Here is a 22,212-nt window from a genome sequence, read left to right as displayed (position 1 = left end):
TTTTGTAAAGAATCAAGTTACCCCTTAAGGGTTAACTACCAAATCCCAAAACCAACCAACACTGATTATCTGTGTCTGGCAAAAAGGTCTGTCAGTTTTACAACTTTGAATTAAAGAGTCAAATGGATTTTTAGTGGCATTATAAACAAAACAAAACCAATTTATCTTAAACCTACAAAACAGGAGTTTTACAAACCTCACATATTCCCACAGACAGACGGATACATACACATTTTCTTTTCCTTAACATCCCTTTTACACTGCTTTGTTTTTACATAGCTGTACATAGATTACATTAACTTTATACATTTGGGGCAGTTAAGTTCCAATAGAACCACCCCCCCATGTTCTTTTAGCAAATTTGACTCAATTGTCCATAGTCAAATAATTTTAATTAGATAGTCTCTTTACCTGGATTATTTACAGTCATTCTTTTGGAAAAGGGCCCATTTTTCCTTCAGAATGGCGGCAAAGAAACCAAGAATTCTTTTAACAAGGTCCTTTTTAACATTTTTACAAGGTTTAACTGCTTAATTCTTTTCAGCCTCTGTAGAGTTAACTTTTCACTCTCTTTCCTTAAATCACTTGTTTATTTCCCAAAATGACACCTTTATCAACTCAGATTTCACCATTTTAAGTATTGTTCCAGGGATTCATGCTTGCACTTACTGCTTTTCTTACTCCTGACACTATGCCCTTAGGGCTTCCAACCTGTTTTTCAGTTTCTTTATCTGTTGCTTACCTGCTTGTCTGGGCCCGATCCTGTTTTTTTCAATGAACCGTTTTTGTGAGTGATATTGTGGTCATTTCACAATTTTGAAAGAAATGTTTAAGGAAAGGGATCAGGAAGAGTGGGGGCTAGTTGAGGAGCCCATCCTCCTTGCTGAATTGGTAGTGGAACACTAAAGAATCAGTTTCTGAGACAGACAATGAAGGGGAACAGAACAAGGGGCTTTTTGTCCTTTTAACAATGAGATGGGAATATGGAGGGGGTTGGGATTGATCTGGGGTTGTTGTTTTTTTTTCTGAAGAACGGGGTAAAGGAGAGCGCTCGGTCTGGTGGTGGGAGGGGAGACTTTTAATAAAGCTTTTAACTTATTATTTGAATATTTGAGAGAGGCGAGTTTTGATTTTGTCCACCTACGATTTGCCTCTTCCCACCACTGCATGAAACAATTAACCTCTCCTTTTCCAATTTAGTTTTAGATTGGCTGAGTTTGTCTTTTAAGATGTCCACTCGGTCCTTGTTCCAAGATTTTAACAGTGGCCACTGAGTTTTGGGATCTCCCTGAGTTAGCCTCGACCATTTTTCCAGAAATTTACAGGAGTCCGGACCCTTCCTAAAACTGAGCTGGCGTTCCTTTAGGGAACTGTCCCGACTTAGACGTCTGGTTACCAATACAGGAGGACTTCACACACACCAATCACACAAGAAGGAAATTCGGGTTCATCAGAGCGATGCCCGGTGCAACACACACAAAAAAAGGAGCCCACAGGCTACTGCCTCAATCGCCCTTGCTTTCACACCAAGGGTTTTACCCAAGGTGCGGTGCAGCTGCGATTGTGCAGATTTCACTCACTCAGACCACGGAGACAGGAACCCCTTGGTCGGCCGATCCCCGGATGGAGATGGCACCCAGACTCAAACACTCCACAGGCGGACGGATAGACACAGAGACAGGACAGTCCTCAATCCAGACAAAACACAGAAATAATTACCTGACCAGATTCCTGATGTCAGATCCTGGGATCCCTACCAGAACAGAGTGGGAATCAACAGGTTCGATGGCGTAGACCTCACTGTGGTCATGCGCCCTTCCGTTCAGGAGGAGGACCGCTTGGGCCAAATGCCCAGGTGCCGGCTGCCACGGTCATCCTACAAAAATGGTCAGGAATCACACGGCCCCAGTGAAGACGGTTGGACTCAGGAAGACTCAGGACTCATAGTTTGTCAGACCACTCTGTTTTATTAGCACAGCGCTCTGCTAATACATTCAGATAATGTGAGCCCCCCTGCAAGATTCAAACAGTCTTATTTATATAGATAAAAGAGTGCAAACTAAACAAAGGGACAGAGAGAGCAAAACTGTAAAATTTGCATGGGGCACAATATCCATATTCTGCTTCCTTATTAACTCTTATCCATCTAAGGCTAATGCTTCACCAATTGCCCTTAAGTGGGGCAATTCATTAAGCAGTTAATGTCTGTTTTCCTGCCCCCTGGCTTGCAGCATTTCTCATTTCTATTTAAAGGCACATACAGCATTCTTTAATTCATTCTATTTAATATAATTCATTTCACTTTCACAGTACTTTGCAGGATTAGGATCAGAATTATGGGCAACACATTTCTTCTGGTTTGTATGTCATTTAATACAGGTATAATTTTTCATTTTCACAGGGCTATGCCCATATTTCTTGCAAAATGACAACATTTACTTTAGAGAGACAAGGTGAGTAAGTACGGTAATATCTATCACTGGACCAACTTCTCATCCAGTGAAAGATATTACCTCACCCATCTTGTCTCTCGAATATCCAAGGACTAACACAGCTACAACACCACTGCATACAAGATTTACTTTATAGACCAAATTAAAAATCCTCTGATTTTTCTTTTGTGTTTTTATGCTTTTTCCTTTTATAAATATAGGACATTTTCATTGGCATTAAATCAAATTTGTTTTAATTTTCCGAACAGATAATATTCCTTACATTTACTATATGATTTTTGAATTCAGTACACCATGTATAATATACTTTGTATAACGTATTTATTGCCTATCTTGCCATAACCTCTAGCCGCCGGTAAACATGATACATATTTTCTGGTGATGAGATAAATCTACTTCAGGCTTTCAAAGAAATATGAGTTGTTAAAAATATTTAACAAAAAAATTCCAGTCTCTTCCAGGTGGCACATCATTATTAAGAGCTTGGAGTACAGAGAAAGAAATAGAGCCAGATACCCAGCAATTATATCCGGCCCATTATAACCACGACAATTTGCCTACAGCTAATAATTATTTTACTGTTCCAATAGTTAGATATTTTTATTGTGTACTCTGGAAATCCTCCTATCTTTGTTCAATTCTGCTACATACATAGATGATATCAGTTTTGTTTGTTGAATATGTTCATAATGTAGTTTTAGTCCAGGCATTTCAGATTACTTGATGTTGCTTTGGCTTTAGGGCTTTGTCAGAAGATCACCACAAATTATTTGGAAATGCAAAATGAAATTCTGTCACCCAGAAAGGTTCATCCAGATTATTGTACCCTGGCCTAGGTATAAAAATTGTTACATTACCTTAATGTCGTAACCAAAAAGAGCACGGACGTTTGACTGGAATACTTATTATGCCAAAACATTCAAAGGTCTGAAGTACCAGTGGGTGATTTTACAAAAGCTGTAGGTGAAATCCTAGCTCCACTGATGGCAAAACTTCCTTGGCAAAACAAGTACATTTAATTGAACCAAGAATTCACTCTTTGGCAGCTGCATAATATGTGAGCACAGAGAAGTTCAAGGATGATGCTTCAGTCTTAACTTTGAATTTTCATTCATATCAAAATCATAATTCTAAAAAATATTTAAGAGAGAAGATTTGGCTCCTTTGCTGTATTGAGAAATTCCATCTCATAACACTGTAGCAGCAGGAAGAGCTGAAGGAATGTAAGGTTACCGTATTTTCAGTGTCCAAAAGGAGGACACTCCACGGGGACCCGGCCCCGGCCCCAGCCCCGCCCACGCCCCGCCCCAACTCCGCCCCCTCCCCTGCTTCCTGCGAACATTTGATTCGCAGGAAGCCTGAAGCAGGTAAAGAGGGAGGGGTGGGGGGAGGAGGCACGGCCCAGTCTGGCCCCCCCGGAGTCTCCAGCCTGGGTCGGCTCGGGCCCTGGGGTGCCGGCCCCGGGCCAGCCCCCGGCCCGCCCAGCACTGCAGGTCCCCGGCCCAGCCCTCGGCTCTGCACCGCCGGCGCGACCTCCGGCCCCCGGCTCGGCACCACTGGCCCGACCCCCGGCTCCCGGCTCGGCACCCCCAGCCGAGCACCCCCGGCCCGCCCAGCACTGCCGGTCCCCGGCTGGCCCGGCCCTCGGCTCGGCCCCGCCGGCCCGGCCCCGGCCCCCGGCTTGGCACCCCCCGCCCCCAGCTCGGTCCACCCGGCTCGGCACCCCCGGCCCCCAGTTCGGCACCGCCAGCCCGGCCCCCAGCTCGGCACCGCCGGCCCGGCCCCGGCCCCCGGCCCAGCAAAGCTGGCCCGCATGTCCCGATTTTCCCGGACATGTCCGGCTTTTTGGGATTTCCCCCCAGATGGGGATTTGGAGCCCAAAAAGCCGGACATGTCCGGGAAAATCCGGACGTATGGTAACCCTAAAGGAATGAAACAAACTTTAATGCAACTAGAGCCCTCACATTACATCTACTACCTGCCTGGAGCTGACAAGAGGCAGCACCTTCATCCTTCCCCCAAAACCCACTTTGTTTAAATTACCAATCTCCCAGCCTTTCTCAAACGACACTCACCTGCAACCTAGCCAACAGGAGAGGGGAAGCCCATTACAATATATGACTGAAATTAGCACATTTTGAAACTCTCTCCCACCCCTCCATGGACATGGACAGCCCAGGATGCAGCGTAACTGGTGGGGCTATGCTGCTTGTGAGGAGCTCTTGTAGGGCCCTGCGTTCCCTTTTATTTTACATTATATACTCTTGCACTTACATAAGCCCCAATCCTATGAACACTTAGGAATATGCTGAACTTCACACCTTGGAAATAGTCCCTTTCCCTTCAATGAAGCTAACATTCTTAAAGTTAAGCGCGTGCTTAAGTATAAGCAGGATTGGGGGTATAGACTTTACATATTCAAAGCCCAGTAAAAAGAGGAATTGATTAACTCTCATAAGCCCTTTGTGAAGTGAATGAATATTAATATTGTCCACAATAACAAACATGTCCCTGGATTCAGTTAACATTTACGTGCCAGCAACTTGAAAAACTTTAGCATCAATAGTTTTAAGCTAGTTTATTTGCAATTTTTTCAAAGCTTTATCTGTATTACTACATACTACCACCATTCCGTGGCTTTTATAAGCCCTCTTGCAATTCACTGGTATCGCATATACAAAGGCTAAAATAAACAAAAACAAAATAACATGGTACAATATGGAAATTAAAATCAGAGGCATAAAAATGCATATCATGTTCTAATCTACTTAATGTATTGAGTCTATTGTATTATTCTTAATGGCTATGATATCACCAGAAAGCTTTATTGCAAGGCTGTGATATCAAAGCAATACAATCTGTCTTCATTTAGAGTCTGATCCAGTTCCCATTACATTCAAAGGGAGTCTTAAGTTCCCTGTACCTAGGGTGACCAGCCATCCCAATATTAGGGGATTTTTCTTTCTCCCCCCACCCCAAAAATAAAGTGTCCAATTTTTTCACACTTGCTATCTGGTCATCCTACCCGGACCAGCAAGGGATGAGAACACTACAAAGACACATAAGTACTAGAACTAGGGGTGCAGGGACTGCTGCCACACCCCCTGGTTTGAAGTAGTTTCCATTATATACAGGGTTTACAGTTTGGTTCAATGGCTCTCAGCACCAACACAAAACAAATTGTTCCAGCACCCCTGCAAAGACTCCTTGGAGTGAACCCATCTGAGCATCCAGAATGAAGCCAACAGACCCTTGAAAGAGGATCACTTCACACAGTGTCAAGCTTTTGAGGCAGGCTGGGGAAAGTAAATGGAGAATATGGAAATTCCAGTGGACTGAAGATTTAAATATGAACAGAGATACACCTATCCTCTCATCCTAGCTTAGGTTCCTCTCACCTTTGTGATGGCTAAAAAGGCTTATGTGAGGACACTGGCACTGCCATGATGTCAGTGGCCAGGACATGGGCAGTCAGGCCTAGTGGTTGGCACAGGCACCAGAGCCCAGGGTCAGAGCCACAGTCAGAGGCTAGGTGTCAGAACTGAAATTAGGAATCAGATCCGAGGGTCAGAAACAGGTTCCCTGAAGTGGGGCAGGGCTGGAACAAGCACACACAGGAGCTAGCTCAGACATGAGTACATGATTTGAAGAGACACTGAACTGCTGCTGGGCTTAAGTGCTGGGCTGCTGACACTTCAAACCAATCAGGTGATCTAGTCAATCAGGCAGCCAACTACAGGTCAGCTGTTTTTGTTAGGTTCCTAGGAGAGTGGCTCTGCTGCAGGCCCTGATTCCTGGAACATGGTTTGTGGTGTACCTTTTCTGGGGATACATAGAGGGCCCCAGTCTCCCTTCAGAACATTATATCCAATGTACCTGTTTTAAAGAAAAAAAACTTATGGTAGGGGCTAATAGTGTCCTTAATTGATTCTGCCTGCTCTAGTAATCACACCTGAGTGTCTAAGTTTCTGATCCTCCTCTCACTTACGCCAGTGTAAAGCAGGAGTATCTCCAACGGAGCCAACAGAATTACACCAGTGTAAAACTGGAGGAAAATAAAGATCTTTGTTCCTAAAGCAATCATTCATTTATATAGGTTTTCATACACTAAGGATAAAGTTACATTAGATAGGATAAGATGTATGACGGCTATAACACCCTCTTGCTTCAGGTATAGCCAATCTCCAGCTGATAGGTGTTGAAAAGAAACTTCCCCTGAGAGCAGGTTGTGCCATAATTGTCCATTATGGAGATTTTTGCATCTACTTCTGACACATCTGGTGAAGGCCACTGCTGGAGACAGGATTCTGAACTAAATGAACCAATGGTCTGAGTGTGACAATTCCTATATTCCCCTGGTGCAAACTGTCATAGCTTCATAATGGAGCTATGAGAATTTATATCAGCAGAGGATCTGCCCCATAATATTTTGTAAGATAGCTTATTGAATAGTCAAAATTGGGTAGTCAAGGCTACTATGCTGGGTTTTTTCCCCTAAAATCAGCCACAAGTTCAGAGTCGTTTTCAAACCGACGTCCATTCTCCAGCTCCTCTGCAAAGAAAAACAATTTCATGGTCAGTAGAGAACTTTTAAATATGGTTTTACAGAAAGTCATATATTTCAGCATTCATTATACCTTCTGAATAACTATCTCACACTAATTTTCTTCTCAGGTGTCAGTTACATTGATATCAAAGCAATTGTATATGACAGTAAACTATGGCCCATTACTGTCAAAGTGATTTTTTTTTTATTACTGTAAAAAGGAGTAGTAGTGGGGATTTCGTGTCTGTTTTACAAAGGCAAATTAGTGCTCCAGAGAAATACGGGCCAGAGCAATGGTACCAACACTCAAGAATACGACTTTGAGAATTCTGAGCTTAAATGCACCATAAAAGGCCTTTCTATGTGTATTCAAAGCCATATGTGACAGGAAAGCAATTTACCCACTGTCTCCTCGAACTCCCCTGCATTGCTGGGCAAGAACAGATGCTGTGTGTCCCCAAAGGAGAGTGTAGGGTGGAGCGGGTCGGGCCATGGCCATACCATCTCCCTGCATCTTCTATTCCACTTTTTGGGCAGCTTGTGTCCCAGGAAGCAGTTCCTGCACTCAGAAGAGCACAGAGATTGCAGTTATGGCAAACCAATGCACTGCTCCTTGTGCCTTCTCCCTCATGCATGTTTTGCACTAGCTGAAAGGTCACAGCTGTCCAATGTGTGTGATCAATTTAAGGTTTGCTTGGGCTGAACAATTCCCTGATTAGCTTGTTCCTTTTGCCATAAATTTGAAATTCCGAATCTACAGCTTACACCACTCAAAAAGGGGAAGATACAGGTAATAACTGAAGTTCCTTACTGCTGTAGTGAGAAACAGACCCCAGAGCAGATTCATACAACTAGAAGAATATTTCCCATTATTAGTGCATACAGTAATTCCTCACTTAACGTCATCCTAGTTAACGTCGTTTCGTTGTTACATTGCTGATCAATTAGAGAACATGCTCGTTTAAAGTTATGCAATGCTCCCTTATAACGTTATTTGGCAGCCGCCTGCTTTGTCCACTGCTTGCAGGAAGAGCAGCCTGTTGGAGCTAGCTGGTGGGGGCTTGGAACCAGGGTGGACTGGCAGCCCCCCATCAGCTCCCCTAAGTTCCTTGTGCGGCAGCCACCCAGCAGGCTATCAATTGCCAACAGTTCAGGTATCCCTCCTCCCACTGCCATGTGCTGCTCCTGCCCTCTGCCTTGTAGCTGCTGCCAAGATCCTCCTGTTTGCTCTGCTGGGGAGAGGGGCATGGGGGAAGAGGGGTGCTAATGTCAGGGTGTCCCCCTCCCCCCGCTCCTGCTCCCCGCTCCTGTCTCAACTTGCTGATCTACTTAAAAAGGCAATGTACTTAGAATGGCGTCAGCGTTCTTAAAGGGGCAATGCATGTCTCTCTCTCTCTCTCTCTCACACACACACACACACACACACACACACACACACAGAGTGTGTGTGTCTCTGTCTCTCTCTTCCATGCTGTGTCTCCTCCCTCCATTCGTGCTGCCTTGTAGAGTGTGAGGCTACATTAACAACAATGTGTTAACCCTTGAGGGCTCAGCCATGTGCTAGTTCATCATTTAGCAGTAAGACATTCCCTGGGAAATATCCCAACCTCTTCCACCCTCTGACTCCACCACCTCAACCAAGCTTCACAATCATCATTGCTGTGTACAGTATTAAATTGTTTGTTTAAGACTTATACTGAGAGAGCGAGAGAAAGAGAGAGAGTTTTGTCTGGCGAAAAAAATTTCCCTGGAACCTACCCCCCCCTTCCCCCCCATTTACATTAATTCTTCTGGGGAAATTGGATTCACTTAACATTGTTTCACTTAAAGTAGCATTTTTCAGGAACATAACTACAATGTTAAGGGATGAGTTATTGTACTCACATAGCCCCCTATTAGTTATACTAGTGTGACTAACCTGGGAGATTGTATTTGCAATGTCATTTGTCAAAAAGAACACTTCCTCTTACAAGTCACTTACAGGAACAGCTACTGTGGCACCACTTCATAGGCTATATCATAGACCTCATCTCCTGGCCCCTTGCCAGATGTTGCAGTATTATCCAACGTACAATAGGCTGCATTTGGGTCCTCATATGGGCTTGAACACAACACTTCATATGTTTGCAAGTCTTTGTTGCTGCTCATTCTGTACGGGGAACCTGTAAAACAATTACTCTGCATCAAAGAGTTTATGAATCTCACAGAAATAAAATAAAACATCAACTAAAATACATCAACTAAATAAAATAATAACTATCTCCCTTTGAAAGGGATGTTAAATAAATTCTTCTCTCCTACCCCCAGAATTAAGACTTGTGTTGGTTACTGTCTACAGTACCTCACCTCTAGTAGCTAGGAAAATGATTCAGAATCACTTAGCTGCTAGGCTCTAAGCTAAGTAGACAATCATTTCAAAAAGGTTTATCAAAAATTTAATGCTCACATTCATCTCCTGGAATTTCAAGAGCAGCCTGAGCTCTAAAATAAAAAGATAAGGGAAGAATCTCTTTAGTTATTTCTATCGGTTGGAAAAAACATTTTAAAAATGATACTGTACTAATATTTCATTGGTTATGTCCATTCAAGGCCGTACCTGGGAAGTTGTGCAGATGGCTTTCCTGTAACAGATAAATAAAACACACTGCAAAGTTTCAATGGTTAAAATATTCCTGCAGATCTTACTTACTAATTTTACTTTTCCTACCTTTTGATTTGATTTTCTTTTTATAGATCAACCATGCTATCCCACTGATGATAATAATCCCTACGATCAATCCAGTGGTGGCATACAATGGAATGGAAGCAGAGGAAGCAGAGGCTAAAGAGAGGACCAGGGTTAGTGAATCTTGAAAAATTTAACCAGATGGTGGGAAAAACACTTTACCCTCACCTCCATAAGCACGGATAGTGCTTTTCAAGTGATCAAATAATGTTTAACAACTATGTTGATAATACACATTCAGCAACCCATTACTGTGGACGATTCCAGGATACAGTATGCTAGGATTGGTAATAAAGACAGCAGATAAATTAGCTTACAGAAATCAAGTTTTCTTATGAGAAAATATTGCAATACTCTACTGTAATGATGCAACACAATATATGTTACAGTAGCAATACTGCACTGTCTTGTGAGATTACTGGAGAATACTGTAGTATTTTAATGGGTTAATGCAGCACAACTGTAAAGCATAAATACTGAGGTTCACATTTTTAAAGGGGCTTAAAACTGTCCTCCATTTTTGAGTCCATGGTCATTTGCAGGTACAAATGTTGGACTCAACTGTGTTTTGCCACGAGCCCTGAAAAAGCCACAGTCCGCCTCCAGGTCTTCCCCTACTCCTGCACTAAGTCTACACCTGGTGCAGTGTATTTCTTGCAGTTCACTGTCTAGTATAGCTAGCCAATGTGTTGAGAAGGCAGAGCCAAGAATCTATCCATTCTCTGCCCATTTTCATTCACTTGCTTACGGAGAGGAGCCCAGGGTGGGGCGAAGGGGGGGAGGGAGCGTAGAAGCTCTACAGAGCCTTCTGTCGTCCCCACACTGCAATCCATGGTATGCCTTACATCCCCTACTGCTGTGCAAACCTGACCTTGATTTTGCCCTATAGCAATTAGGGTGACATCCTGTCTCCATTGAAGTCAACGGGATATTTGCTATTAACTTAATGGGGCTAAGATTTCATGACCTCTGGCTATGTGTTATGCTGGCACAAGCCGGTGGTAAAACCTTGAAATACTGTCATTTGTTCCTACAGTTAATCAGATTAATCCCTCAAACCAAGTCATTTAAAAAAATGAAATCTAGACTGTAAACTCCTTTGGACAAATGGGGAACTGAGGTCAGCGAGATTAGGGTCTAAAAATCCACTAATTTTGCATCCCCCATTTGAGATGCCTAGGACCTGCTATTGCATAGAACTTAGCATTCTATAACACTTTATATGTTCACTCCCACTGACTGAAGCTGCAGATCAGGGAACATTTGTACTGGCATCTCCCAACTTTGGAGTGTTTGACTTTGCAGCCTTAATGCTCTTTTAATGTGTGTGTGTATTGGGGTGGTTAATTTACTACTTTCTTAACAAAGCAAACTGAAAAAACAGAAATTCTATGATGTGACATCATATTGATACTCACCAGGTCATCAGCAGGGCTGGGACATTTAGATCCACCACAAAGACCTATGCCACTTAAGCTAACTTTGGCACTGATAGCAGTAGTAGTAGGTTGTCATGTGGATCAGCGCTGAGGGGGGGGAGGGACAGGACACCTTCCCCGTGAGTTACACAGATATTTGCTGACAGCAGAGGAATGGTGAGACACAGGAATCTTTACTTCCATGCCAGGCTCTGGAGAAGGTGGCTCTAGGAGGCATGGACTCTTCTGCCCAATCCCCTCCCAGCATGATCCCTTTTGCCCCATCCTCTCAAACCTGTCCTTGTCCCAGTCCTGTCGCTTCTCCATCCCAGTCCTATTCTCCATGCCCACCCTCATTGCAGCCAACAGGTTTCTCATCCCAGTCCCAGTCTCCTTGTCTCACACCCTCCAAAATTCCAATCCCAATCTCCCTTCGCTCCCAGGTCCAGCCTTTTTGCCAAGTAATTCCTCGTTCCTCCCTCTTCCAGCTCCTCATCCAACCTTTCTCTCTTCCCAATGCTTGCTCCAGTCTCCCCCTCCCGCACTCATCTTCTCCATCCCCACTTGTTCAAGGATGGCCAGATAGCAAGTGTGAAAAATCGGGATGAGGATGGGTGGGGGGGTAATAGGAGCCCATATAAAAAAAGCCCCAAATATCTGGACTGTCCCTATAAAATCGGGATATCTGGTCACTCTAACTGGTTCCCAGTCCCACTCTCCCTCCCTGGGCTCCTTGTCTAATCGCAACACTTTCTCCCTCCCCATCCCGGCTCCTTAGCCCACCAGTTTTTGCCCAGCCATTCCCACTTCTCCACACACACACACACATATCCTGGCTCATCAGATCTCTACCCCTCCCCTTTCCTCCTCCCACCATCCCACTGTTTCTCAGTCAGAGGCAACTTGCTCAGCCAATCCCAATCTCTTCCCAGTTCTAGTGTCCTTCCCAACACCACGCACATACATTTCTGTCTCCATCTCTCAGTCCCAGTCTCCCCCACCCCAGCTCCCAGTCCCAGTCTCCCTCTTCTGCTGCCCCTATCCACCAGCCTCCTGCATTCAGTCTCCCCCACCAAACTCCTTGTCACACTCTGCTCTCTCCACCCTCCCACCACTGGCTGGCTAGCTTCTATCATCTCTTCATTCCTCCTCCTACATGAAGCCTGGGCCCAGCAGGGATGTCACTGAGAGCACAGAAGTTCAGTCTCAGTTCAATTGCTTGGAACTGGACGCAGCATGGCTTAGAGCAGCCCAGACCTGCAATTGCAGGGAAAGTCCCACTCAGCACTGGGGAATTTAGTGGCTGAAATCTAAGAAGTCTTTACTGAGCACCTGTGCACTGTGACTTTTAAAGGCTTATAATTTGGCCAAATTTGGGCAGACTTTCATGACAATGGTCAAAGGGACACCGCTAACACGAAGGCTGCTCTCCTGCCAAATGTCAAGTCCCTATTCCAAAGCATGGGGCACTAGATCTCTTCAAAGAAAATGTCACCAGAATTTTTAACATGGGTAAAACTGCATGTTTTTCCATGTGTAGTTCTCAAAAATGGCTGAATCATTTTCGCTGAAGTTTTCCCAGCAAGAAAATTTTATCCCAAATAGCAAAAGTTATAATTATATATAATTATAAGCAACTCTGGTACCAACCACAACTACAAAACTTCTAACTTACATGGAATGGCTTGATTCCTCACTTCTATAGAAAGGTTATTTGCAATCTTCCACACATGTTTACCTCTTGACCAGGCATTTACAACACATAAATAAGTTCCACTGTCAGAGTAAGTAACATTCAAGATGGTCATATTATGGACTACATGTCTCTCATTTGAATCTAAGCTTGTATAGGTCAATAGTCGTCCTTTGATCATCTCATCAATACAGCAATGTGTATTATACGAGAAATTATGTTCCTTTCTCTGAACAGAAGACAGGCATTTGCTTGTTTCTGTATATTTGATCCAATATATAAGAAATGTTTGTCCTGAGGGCTTCATTTGAAATTCACAAGAGAGAGTGATGTTACTTCTTTCTTCTTGTACTAAATGATTTATCGTGTGATTTTGCAGGAATGGTCTCAAATATCTCCTTATCTGCAATACAGAATGAAACAAACACAAAAGATATAACAAACATGCACTGTAAAGTGTTATAACATGATTTGCCTTTGAAAGGATTCTTACAAGTGTAAGCAGAGTCAGGATGAGTTCTACCCTGACATTGGGTGGTGAATTGTGGCGAGTTGCGGAAAAGAACTTCGGGGGCTGATCTTGTTTGCATAGGCACACCCACTCCGCCTAGCATGAGCCTACAGCAGCCCAAAATGGTCACTTTGGCTGCTGTGGGATCCCCAGTTTCTCTGTTATTGGGGCAGGAAGAATAAAGTGTTGTGACCATGATTATGTGAATCAAGGCCAGTGGAACTGTTTTATGACAGAGGGACTCACCATCAACTAAGTAGCACTCGCTAGACAAGGGACATGGGTTCCAAAACCCAGTGAATAGAGAGAGGCTGGGGACAGGCATTTGTTCCTGATGGGTCTGGTCCCTTTTGAGGGCCTGAAACACCAATTGCACCTTCTCCACTATTGAATAACAGAGCTAATTTTGATTCTATTAAGAGTCTGAGTTCACTTTGGGCCAATAGTGCACCAGCTCTAGGGCTCCCCTACTACATGCTGAATTCACTGAGTGCTGTGTTAACTAGTGGGGGAGCCTGAAGATATATTGCTAAGTGGCTAGCAGAAAGGAGCAGTTTGTGGGATGGTTAGAGCGGCCCATGGGACGGCTGGAGCGGCTCACGGGACAGCTGGTGGTGAAGGCTGCAGCAGAACCCCACGGAGAGACTGGGCAGTCGGCCTCAGACCATGTAAGGTGCCCCTTAACACACCACGTGCCCTTTCTCTCCCCCCCCCCCACTTCCACCCAGGCTTGGGGGGTAAAACTCTGCAGATAAACTTTTGAACTCTGGGGCTGTACTGACCAAGGACAGAGACTTTTCGGGTGTTGGACTTTTGGGACTTTGGGGTGATCTTTTGGGTTGTTGGACTTAAGACCCTGAGGGAAAAAGGATACTGCCAAACGTACTTGGGGGTGGGTCTTTTGCTCATGGTTTGTGCTATGAATCCTGTTTGTGGTGTTTCCCCAATATAATGCCGTATTGTTTCCCTCCTTTATTAAAAGGATTTTGCTACACTCGAACTCTGTGCTTGCAAGAGGGGAAGTATTGCCCCTTAGAGACGCCCGGGGGGTGGTATGAAATTGTCCCAGGTCACTGGGTGGGGGCTCGAGCCAGTTTTGCATTGTGTTATTGAAACGGAACCCCTAGATACTGAACCTGGCCCTTGTTGCTGCCAACTCAGATGGGCAGAAGGGTTACACAAGTTTGAAAATTTTCCAATAAAAACACCATCAGATATAGAATTCAGTGCAAAAAACATTGTTTCATTTCTATTTAAAGCGGGGGGGAGGGTGTTTTATTTTAATGGACAATTTACAAGGTATTTTTACATTAACAGGTGCAAATACCTACTGTACTATGGCTACAAGTCAGCTATTTTAAATAGCCATTTGGGGCCCAATCCTGTGAGCAGGGCTGACGAAGGGGGAGAAGCCGGTACAAATTACTGGGGCCTGGCGGTCCAGAAGGGGGCCCAGGGCCCGGCTTTCCCCCCTCCGCCCTCGTCGGCCCTCTTTAGCCTGTCCACCCTTGCTGGGGGGCCCGAAAAAAAATTTCACCTGGGCCCAAACCCGCTCTCAGCGGCCCTGCCTGTGAGGTCTGAGTACCTTCTGCGAAGTTGCCAGCACTTGCACATTCCACTGAAATTGAAGGTGCTCAGCTCTGCACAGAAGGTTATCAGCACTGCATGTTCAGTCCGTTGGTGGTTATCAAAATAATTCTGGGCTGGACCAGCTGTCTACTGGCACCACAAAAGTGGGACATGCTCTTAGGGGTACTAACTATGCTACTCCTCCACAGATATATGTCCAGTTTCACTGAGAAAACCTCTAGGACTTAGAAACACATGAAGGAATTCTTCCACTCTACTCTGCGCTGATAAGGCCTCAACTGAAGTATTGTGTCCAGTTCTGGGTTCCACATTTCAGGAAAATGTGGACAAATTAGAGAAAGTCCAGAGAAGAGCAACAATGATTAAAGGTCTAGAAAACATGACCTATGAGGGAAGATTGAAAAAATTGGGTTTGTTTAGTCTGAAGAAGAGAAGACTAAGAGGGGACATGATAAGTACATAAAAGGTTGTTGCAAGGAGGAGGATGAAAAGCTGTTCTCCTTAATCTCGGAGGATAAAACAAGAAGCATGGGCTTAAATTACAGCAAGAGTGGTTTAGTTTGGACATTAGGAAAAACTTCCTAACTGTCCACGTAGTTAAGCACTAGAACAAATTGCCAACGGAGGCTGTGGTATCTCCGTCATTGGAGGTTTTTAAGAACAGGTTAGACAAACACCTGTCAGGAATGGTCTAGTTATTACTTAGTCCTGCCTTGAGTGCAGGGGACTGAACTAGATGATCTATTGAGGGCCCTTTGGTCCTACACATCTATAATTCTATGATAACATCTGGGAAACCACATTCTCACACTGCAGTAAACACATGTTGTCATTTCTGCTGCCTGGTTCAGGGTCTGCCCTGGCCTAAGTGCTGATAGTATCAACTACAAGATACATTATTAGACAAATGCCTGAAAAAATGTGAAATTATGGAACAGCTATTAAAGATTAAAGATTTTCTGGATAAAGTAGTTGAAGTGCATTCAGAGAGCAGTCATTTTTAATATGTGCATGAACACCTTTAAAAAAAAATGGCCTGTAGAGTAAGATTCTGCAGCATTTATAAGGTCAAATTTTCAGCTAACCTCAAACCAGACTCCAAATTGCAGACACAACATTTAGCAAACACCTGTTATGTGTGCTCAACAAATATTTGCACACACAAATTTGTTATTTAGGTGCCTTGTCTGCACAAATAGTTGTTTGCATGTGCAAAATAGGCACAAAGCCAATTTTGTGAGCACGATCGATTGAAAGCTTAAAACACTAGAGGTAAGATTCTGTGCTGTGCCTCTAGATGCACAGAACAAATCTCACAACCCAGGTGCAGAGGGGCTAATGTGGTTTTAAGCAGCCCCCAGTACAATTTAGGCAGCCCTGTGGGACAACTGCCCTGAATTTAAGCAGTGCTGCATTCTGCAGCCTGGCCCCAAGCCATACCTGCTATGTCAGGATTTGCAAGAGTGTTGCTGAAAGGACAGTCTGCTGCTGTCTTCCTTAGTTCCTGTGCTAAGGGGGAATTCTACCCAGACCAGATGCTGATTTTAGAGACCCTTTGACCGTTACCTGGCCAGAGCATGGTTGAGAATCTCACTCTAGGGGCAGAAATTCAAAGAGCAAAGCAGAAAACTGGGCATTAGCGTTTTACAATCTCTGAGCTAGATCCTCAGCTTGCATGAATCAGTGTAGTCCCACAGCCCACCATGTACAAGGATCCCTTCGCCGACCAACTTCAAAGTAGAAAGGTGGCAGGTAAGCTGTACCAGCATCACTACAAAACAGTGTTTCTAGGGGGAAGTGAAAAGCAACTTATTCAGCTAAAATCAGTGAGGATTTACCCAAAAAAGGGCTGAGCGAAAACTGACTAAAGACATTATGAGTAGACCTTTGAGTTGGAATGCATCTAACTAACAGGGTAAGTAGACTTAGTATGGCAAAAAGTGCAGATTTTCAATGACCACCCGCCAGATATTTGTTTTAATTTATTTTCTTTTTCAACAACTTCCACTTTTGTTCACCACTTTACTCAGCCTAGTTCAGATGCCTAATTCATTCAAAGCCAAATTCAGTCACGCTCACTCATATAATACCTCCTCCATTAGTGTTCCTTATTAAAATCAAGAGAACACTGGTGGAGAATAGTATTATTCACTGTAAGTAAAAGGGGCAGAATCTGGTACTCAGTCCTGAATTCTCTAAATAAGCTTCTCTTAAACTCACTAACTCCCTTTCTGGCCTCTGAGTTCTAGAATTTATTGATATAAATTACCCCTCCCCACACCCCATAAGAAAAGCACTCACCTGCAGTCAGGTTTACTATCACCACAATAAAAAAGTTATAATGTCTGCAGTCAGTCACACTGGTAAAATGTGGGCAAGTCTGTGATGTTCCAGTATTTGTAAATTGCTCACATGCAAATACCCCACCACCTCTGGAAGCAGAATTTGATAATTGGTTTGTACACTTTGTTTTATCAGAGCATTTGTTTGGTCCGTTGGGCTGTTGATTACTGCAGTTGATTACTTGGAATTCATGCAGAGATTCTCGACTTTCATACCAAACTGTTTCCTTCTTCCCATTAGCCACTGTTTCATTGCACGTAAGTGTGAAATTTCCATTTTCATAATGATGAAAGAAAGTCTCACCTGTTAAAAATATGTAAATGGTTAATGATGCAAAATGATTAAAAAACCATCTTACAAATAATACTGTAAAGAAAGTGCTGCAGGTTACAAGCATCATTAAGGGCCCAATCCTGCGAGCTTGTGTGCTTCTGGGATGCTCCTGTGTTCCTCCTGGGTCATGCTGAACATCCTCCGCTTGCCATCAGCAGAAGCTCAGTGCTCTGAGCACTTCCTATGACCCCCACAGCACTTTGTAGGATCTAGCACTAAGAACACAGATCCGGAATTTTATACTTGGACCATGCAGAATGAGCAGAATATCGCACAGTTCATAGTGAACGCTGATTAAATTACATAGCTTAAGCCTTGACATTGGCTTTGTTTTAAAGGGTGTTTTTGTGGCCATTTCTGACCATGAGAATGACACCAAAGAGATTTCAAAGGAAGAAAAGAGGGTACAATATGTATTTTTCTATTAACAATTGCCATATTTATTAATTCCCTTGGCTAATAACCAATCACAAGCAGCCATGGCACAAAACTGCAGTTGTCACTGAGAAAATCTGGCCCTTGCTAGTTAACTTTTAGCACACTACATAAAGATTAAGTCCCTGATCCTGAGAACGTTTGTGCATATGAACAGTTCCAAAATTCAATGGGACTATTCACATGCATAAAGTTTCTCACATGCCATTACTGATTACAGAATTGGGGACTACATGTGAATTACAAAGACTTTAGGAGGCATGTGTCTAACAGACACTGTCATCATGATTATGCCTCCAATCCTCTTTCCTAAATTTTTTTAGAGTTCTTATAAAATATCATTTTGGTGAAATGCAACAAAAAACTGTGCATGAGCTCCTCTGGCTGGTCTACTGCAAAAAATTAAGCATACTTAGAGCTATGTTAATATAAGCATTGATGATAGTAAGTAAATCGACAAAGCATTTTAGCTTTTGTATTTTCACAGCTTTTTAAATAAATTACTGAATAAATTGGGGTTTAGAACCACAGCTGGTTGAAAGATAGGGAAATATAGTCCACTTTTTTTCAGTCGAAATTTCATGTTTTGATTAGAACGTTGTGAAAATATTCATAAAATTTTATTTCCGGTTTTTTTATCCATTGAAATTCAAAATTTTGGTGTAAAATTTTATCAGAATTTGAATTTTGTCAAATTTTGACCAGCAAAGTTGAGGACGTTTTGCCAGCCATGGAATCTAGAAGTTTCAATACTTGTCCAAACTTCAAAAGCCCCAACAGGCCCTGCAGTCCTCTGTCCCCGCAGTATTCTTCTGCCATGAGCAGTCCCTGTGAAAGACTCTACCTTCAATAGACCATGAGCCTTCCAACCTGTTCTATTGTGCTCCTTCTGAACAGAGTGAAGGCAGATGGACTTTTCAGGGCCTATTCTCTGCTTTCCACAACAGGATGGTGCCCGAATGGGACTTTTCCGCCCTTATAAAGCATTTCCCTTTCATAGAAGAGTCCTTGCCACAAAAACCTAAGAAAATTACTTAAAATAGCTTCTGTTGGATCTCTTGGGGTAGATTTAGCCAATCGGGGTATGACTGATTTGATCCTGCCCTATGATATTTTATTGATACTGTATCTTGAACTGGTTATTGGGGTGTTTATTGTATGAATGTATTAATTTAGCTTAATAAGGGCGCTGTTAGGATACACACTCAATAAGAAGAAAACAATGGCTCAAGACAGTCACATGTGTGCAATCACTTGAGAACTGTTAAAGGACAAAGCCAGAACTGTTTGCTTTGATGATTCTACCTCCACCTCAGGACAATCTACAAAACTGGTTTTGACTAGAAACTTCTCCAACATTACATGGTTTTACTATCAGCTGTGGACACATGATACACAATATATCCCATGTACACTTTCAAAAGCAAAATTAGAGGTTGACAGTTAATATATCTTTTTTCTCCTGCTCAGCTGTGGGTGAGACTTTGGCTAGCACAAAGCTGTGTTCGAAGCTCAGTTATGCACATACAGCTGGGGAAAAAACACTTTTGTACAAAAAAAAAGGAAGCACTGGTCACAGTCACATTCAGAACTTCTGTGTCTATTTTAAGACCCAGTCCTGCTCCCTTAGAAGTCTATGGGACTGTTTGATTTCACCAGTAGCAGATTTGAGCCCATATTCAATGAAATAAATAAATAGAGCTGAATGCAATTTCTAACTTTCTCTCTGAAAATTTCCCTAGCAAAATGGAAATTGGTGACATGTAATATATTAGCACTGTGCGATTTCACTGAAGGCCAGACTCTGTGACCCTTATCGCCGGGAGTAGCAAGTAAGGTGCTACTCCTTCTGAGTAAGGGAGGCAAGATCTGGCCCCAAATATAGAGAAAATCGCTTCCTTAAAAAGTGACTCCATTTTGCTTAGTGTAATATTCTATGAAATACTACACCAAGTGCAATGTAAAATGTAATTGCCATTTGACAAAACCGAAGAAAGAGTTCACGCTGATATCTTTGCTTTTGTTGCAAAAGTGTTCCCACAGACCCTAGTGTAGCCATAGATTCACTGCATCCCACGGCTGTTGCTGGATCTATTGCTTGGGAAGAGAGATCTGGGAACCACCAGTAAAAATTCCCCATTCCCAGTTAACTTTGCCACCAGCTACGTGCACTTCTGAAACATTCCCCTAACCCTCCCACTCCGTATTTCACACAAATGCACTGTGCAGACATCTCTAATGACCCTCCCCACTCCCCAGTCCATGTATTGGTTGAGAAAATAACCTTTTACAACATTTTTAAAGTCAGTAGATATAGCTTGCAATCAGGAATACTTCTTGTTTAATTATTAATAATATTAGAAATAATTAATATGAATATGGAAGACCACCAGACACTAATTTAACCATAAATTCTTTTATTAAGTCCAAAGACCAAATAGTATTTTAACATGCTTCTAAACATGCCTGTCAGCCTTAAAATAAGCAGTCACTACACCCAATACAGTAACAAAGTATTTTTAAGCATGTGATCACTTACAAATAGGCCAAACCTAGGGAAAACCAACTAGTCCTGGTGTGAACATGCATGATCAGGTGGTAGGGTGTGACAAAGAACTCTCAAATTCATAACTCTTTTTATACCCTTCAAAAAAACAAATGATGCCAGAGCCAGTTGTCACTTTAGCTAATGGCTAATTTGAGACAGTTCACCCTAATTTTCAGTTTTAATCCAGATAAGATTTATAACCTGCTTTCTCCCAAGATCTTTGCTCATTATTTCTTCTCCTCCTCCCTACTGTCCAACAGGTTTTTCATTGCACTTGGGTTCACCCAAGCTTTACTTTTAAGATCATACAGGTATGTGGGGTGGAAAGGTCCAAGCTGGCTCCTTTTAAGACAGATTCTCTTTGCCTTATTTAAAACCATCTGCAGTCAACCCTGTCAGTCAGAGGCATTCCATTTAGAAATTTCCTTATCTCATTAATATTTTGAACCAGCCATCCTGCCTACTCCATTCCTTCTGGCCTTATTATTTTCAAGGCTTTCCTTCTACTTGCTAGTCAGGGCCTTTATAACACAATCTATTCTTAACCAAACTTAAACCAACTCTAATTCAATTTCATATTTATTCCACACTTCAGTACGTGTTTGGATTAAACATCCCAGAAAATGAACTTGACACAAAATTCACTTAAGAATTAAGAAAGTGAGATATGCATAGAAATGAGCAATTTTTCTTAATAGGAAACATACCAGTAATTCGTCCTAGAAAAGTCAGGATCACCAAAAAATACATTCTTCTGAGAGGAAGGGTTGCAAAGGTTTCCTCTTCTTGGTTTTGGCTCTAATTCTAAAAAATTTCTTGTGAAGAGAGAGGAAAGCGGAAGTTCAGTGATCACAACAAAAAGTAACAGGAAACAGATAATGAGAATTACAACACTGCCCAACTGCAAGATATGCTGTTTATTTTAGAATTGGAGACACTTCCATCACAAACAAGCCTACTGTCATTCAATGATGACAGAGGTAAGTTATACCTTGGGAAATAAAGTGCAAAGACTAGAGGTTCTTAGGCAGTAGGAGAAAGTCTTCCCTAGAAAAGAAAGTCTGAGGTGCCCCCAGTAATTTGCTATCCCTGCCCATATCAGTTGTGTGACTCCTGTAGTGTACCAGGATAGTGTAGGCCTCACTCAGTGGACAAATGTCAGGTGAAATGGAAGCTAGTTTAGCTTCCCACTTACCAGGGATTCCATTGGGCCTGAGCCATCATCTGAAAAGCAGCCCCATAAGGTATGTGAATCAAAGATGCAGCAGTCACTGACTCACTAGCTGGTTCTTCTTCCCTGCCCCAAGGAAGACATCCAGACAGAAAACACCATTTGGGGAACAGAGACCACGTGAGGGCAGAAAGACTCCTTCATAAACCTCCACTACATCCACAAGGGTAGTGGGTGTGAAAATCAGAAGAGAAGGTGAGTAGGGCCTGTGAACAGGTGGTATATGCCACTCCAGATCATTTTGCACAAACTGCTGCATTGGTCCTTTCACATTTAAGGGGCAAGGTGATACCACCCGTTTGTGAGAAGTAACATGACTTCATTCCCCTCCAATAAATGGAATTAACTCTCTGAAATCAAAAATCTGTTTGTCTTGTCTTCAGAAA

At 42.9% G+C, this 22,212-nt stretch overlaps 1 protein-coding gene and 1 long non-coding RNA gene across 2 annotated transcripts; both read right to left on the bottom strand.

The window, feature by feature from the left end:
• Nucleotides 1–5,025: 5,025 nt before the first annotated feature.
• Nucleotides 5,026–9,482, bottom strand: LOC128844548 (uncharacterized). The gene is made up of 3 exons (XR_008446493.1): nucleotides 9,446–9,482; nucleotides 8,981–9,161; nucleotides 5,026–7,005 (listed from the first exon to the last, which is right to left on the bottom strand). It is a non-coding gene; the product is annotated as an uncharacterized LOC128844548 (long non-coding RNA).
• Nucleotides 9,483–9,573: 91 nt separating this feature from the next.
• Nucleotides 9,574–21,385, bottom strand: LOC128844454 (uncharacterized). Its single transcript, XM_054042201.1, has 5 exons — nucleotides 21,303–21,385; nucleotides 17,461–17,582; nucleotides 12,818–13,238; nucleotides 9,707–9,820; nucleotides 9,574–9,620 (listed from the first exon to the last, which is right to left on the bottom strand). The coding sequence occupies exons 1-5, from the start codon at nucleotides 21,343–21,345 to the stop codon at nucleotides 9,574–9,576; spliced, it is 747 nt and encodes a 248-aa protein (XP_053898176.1). The 5' UTR covers nucleotides 21,346–21,385.
• Between the last annotated feature and the right edge of the window lie 827 nt (nucleotides 21,386–22,212).

This window comes from Malaclemys terrapin, chromosome 10, assembly GCF_027887155.1.
Source record: "Malaclemys terrapin pileata isolate rMalTer1 chromosome 10, rMalTer1.hap1, whole genome shotgun sequence".
In the NCBI taxonomy this organism is placed as follows: domain Eukaryota; kingdom Metazoa; phylum Chordata; order Testudines; family Emydidae; genus Malaclemys; species Malaclemys terrapin.
Note: the sequence above shows the minus strand (reverse complement) of the source record. Positions and strands in the feature narration are given on the sequence as shown.

Bases quoted from the DNA above. Each gene is read 5' to 3' on its own strand.
- LOC128844454 (XM_054042201.1), bottom strand. From the start codon at position 21,345: ATGTATTTTTTGGTGATCCTGACTTTTCTAGGACGAATTACTG. The intron at 13,239-17,460 runs GTAATCAACTGC...TCTGTATTGCAG, and splicing joins AATCTCTGCATGAATTCCAA to ATAAGGAGATATTTGAGACC. The intron at 9,821-12,817 runs GTAAGTTAGAAG...TCCTCTCTTTAG, and splicing joins GAGGAATCAAGCCATTCCAT to CCTCTGCTTCCTCTGCTTCC.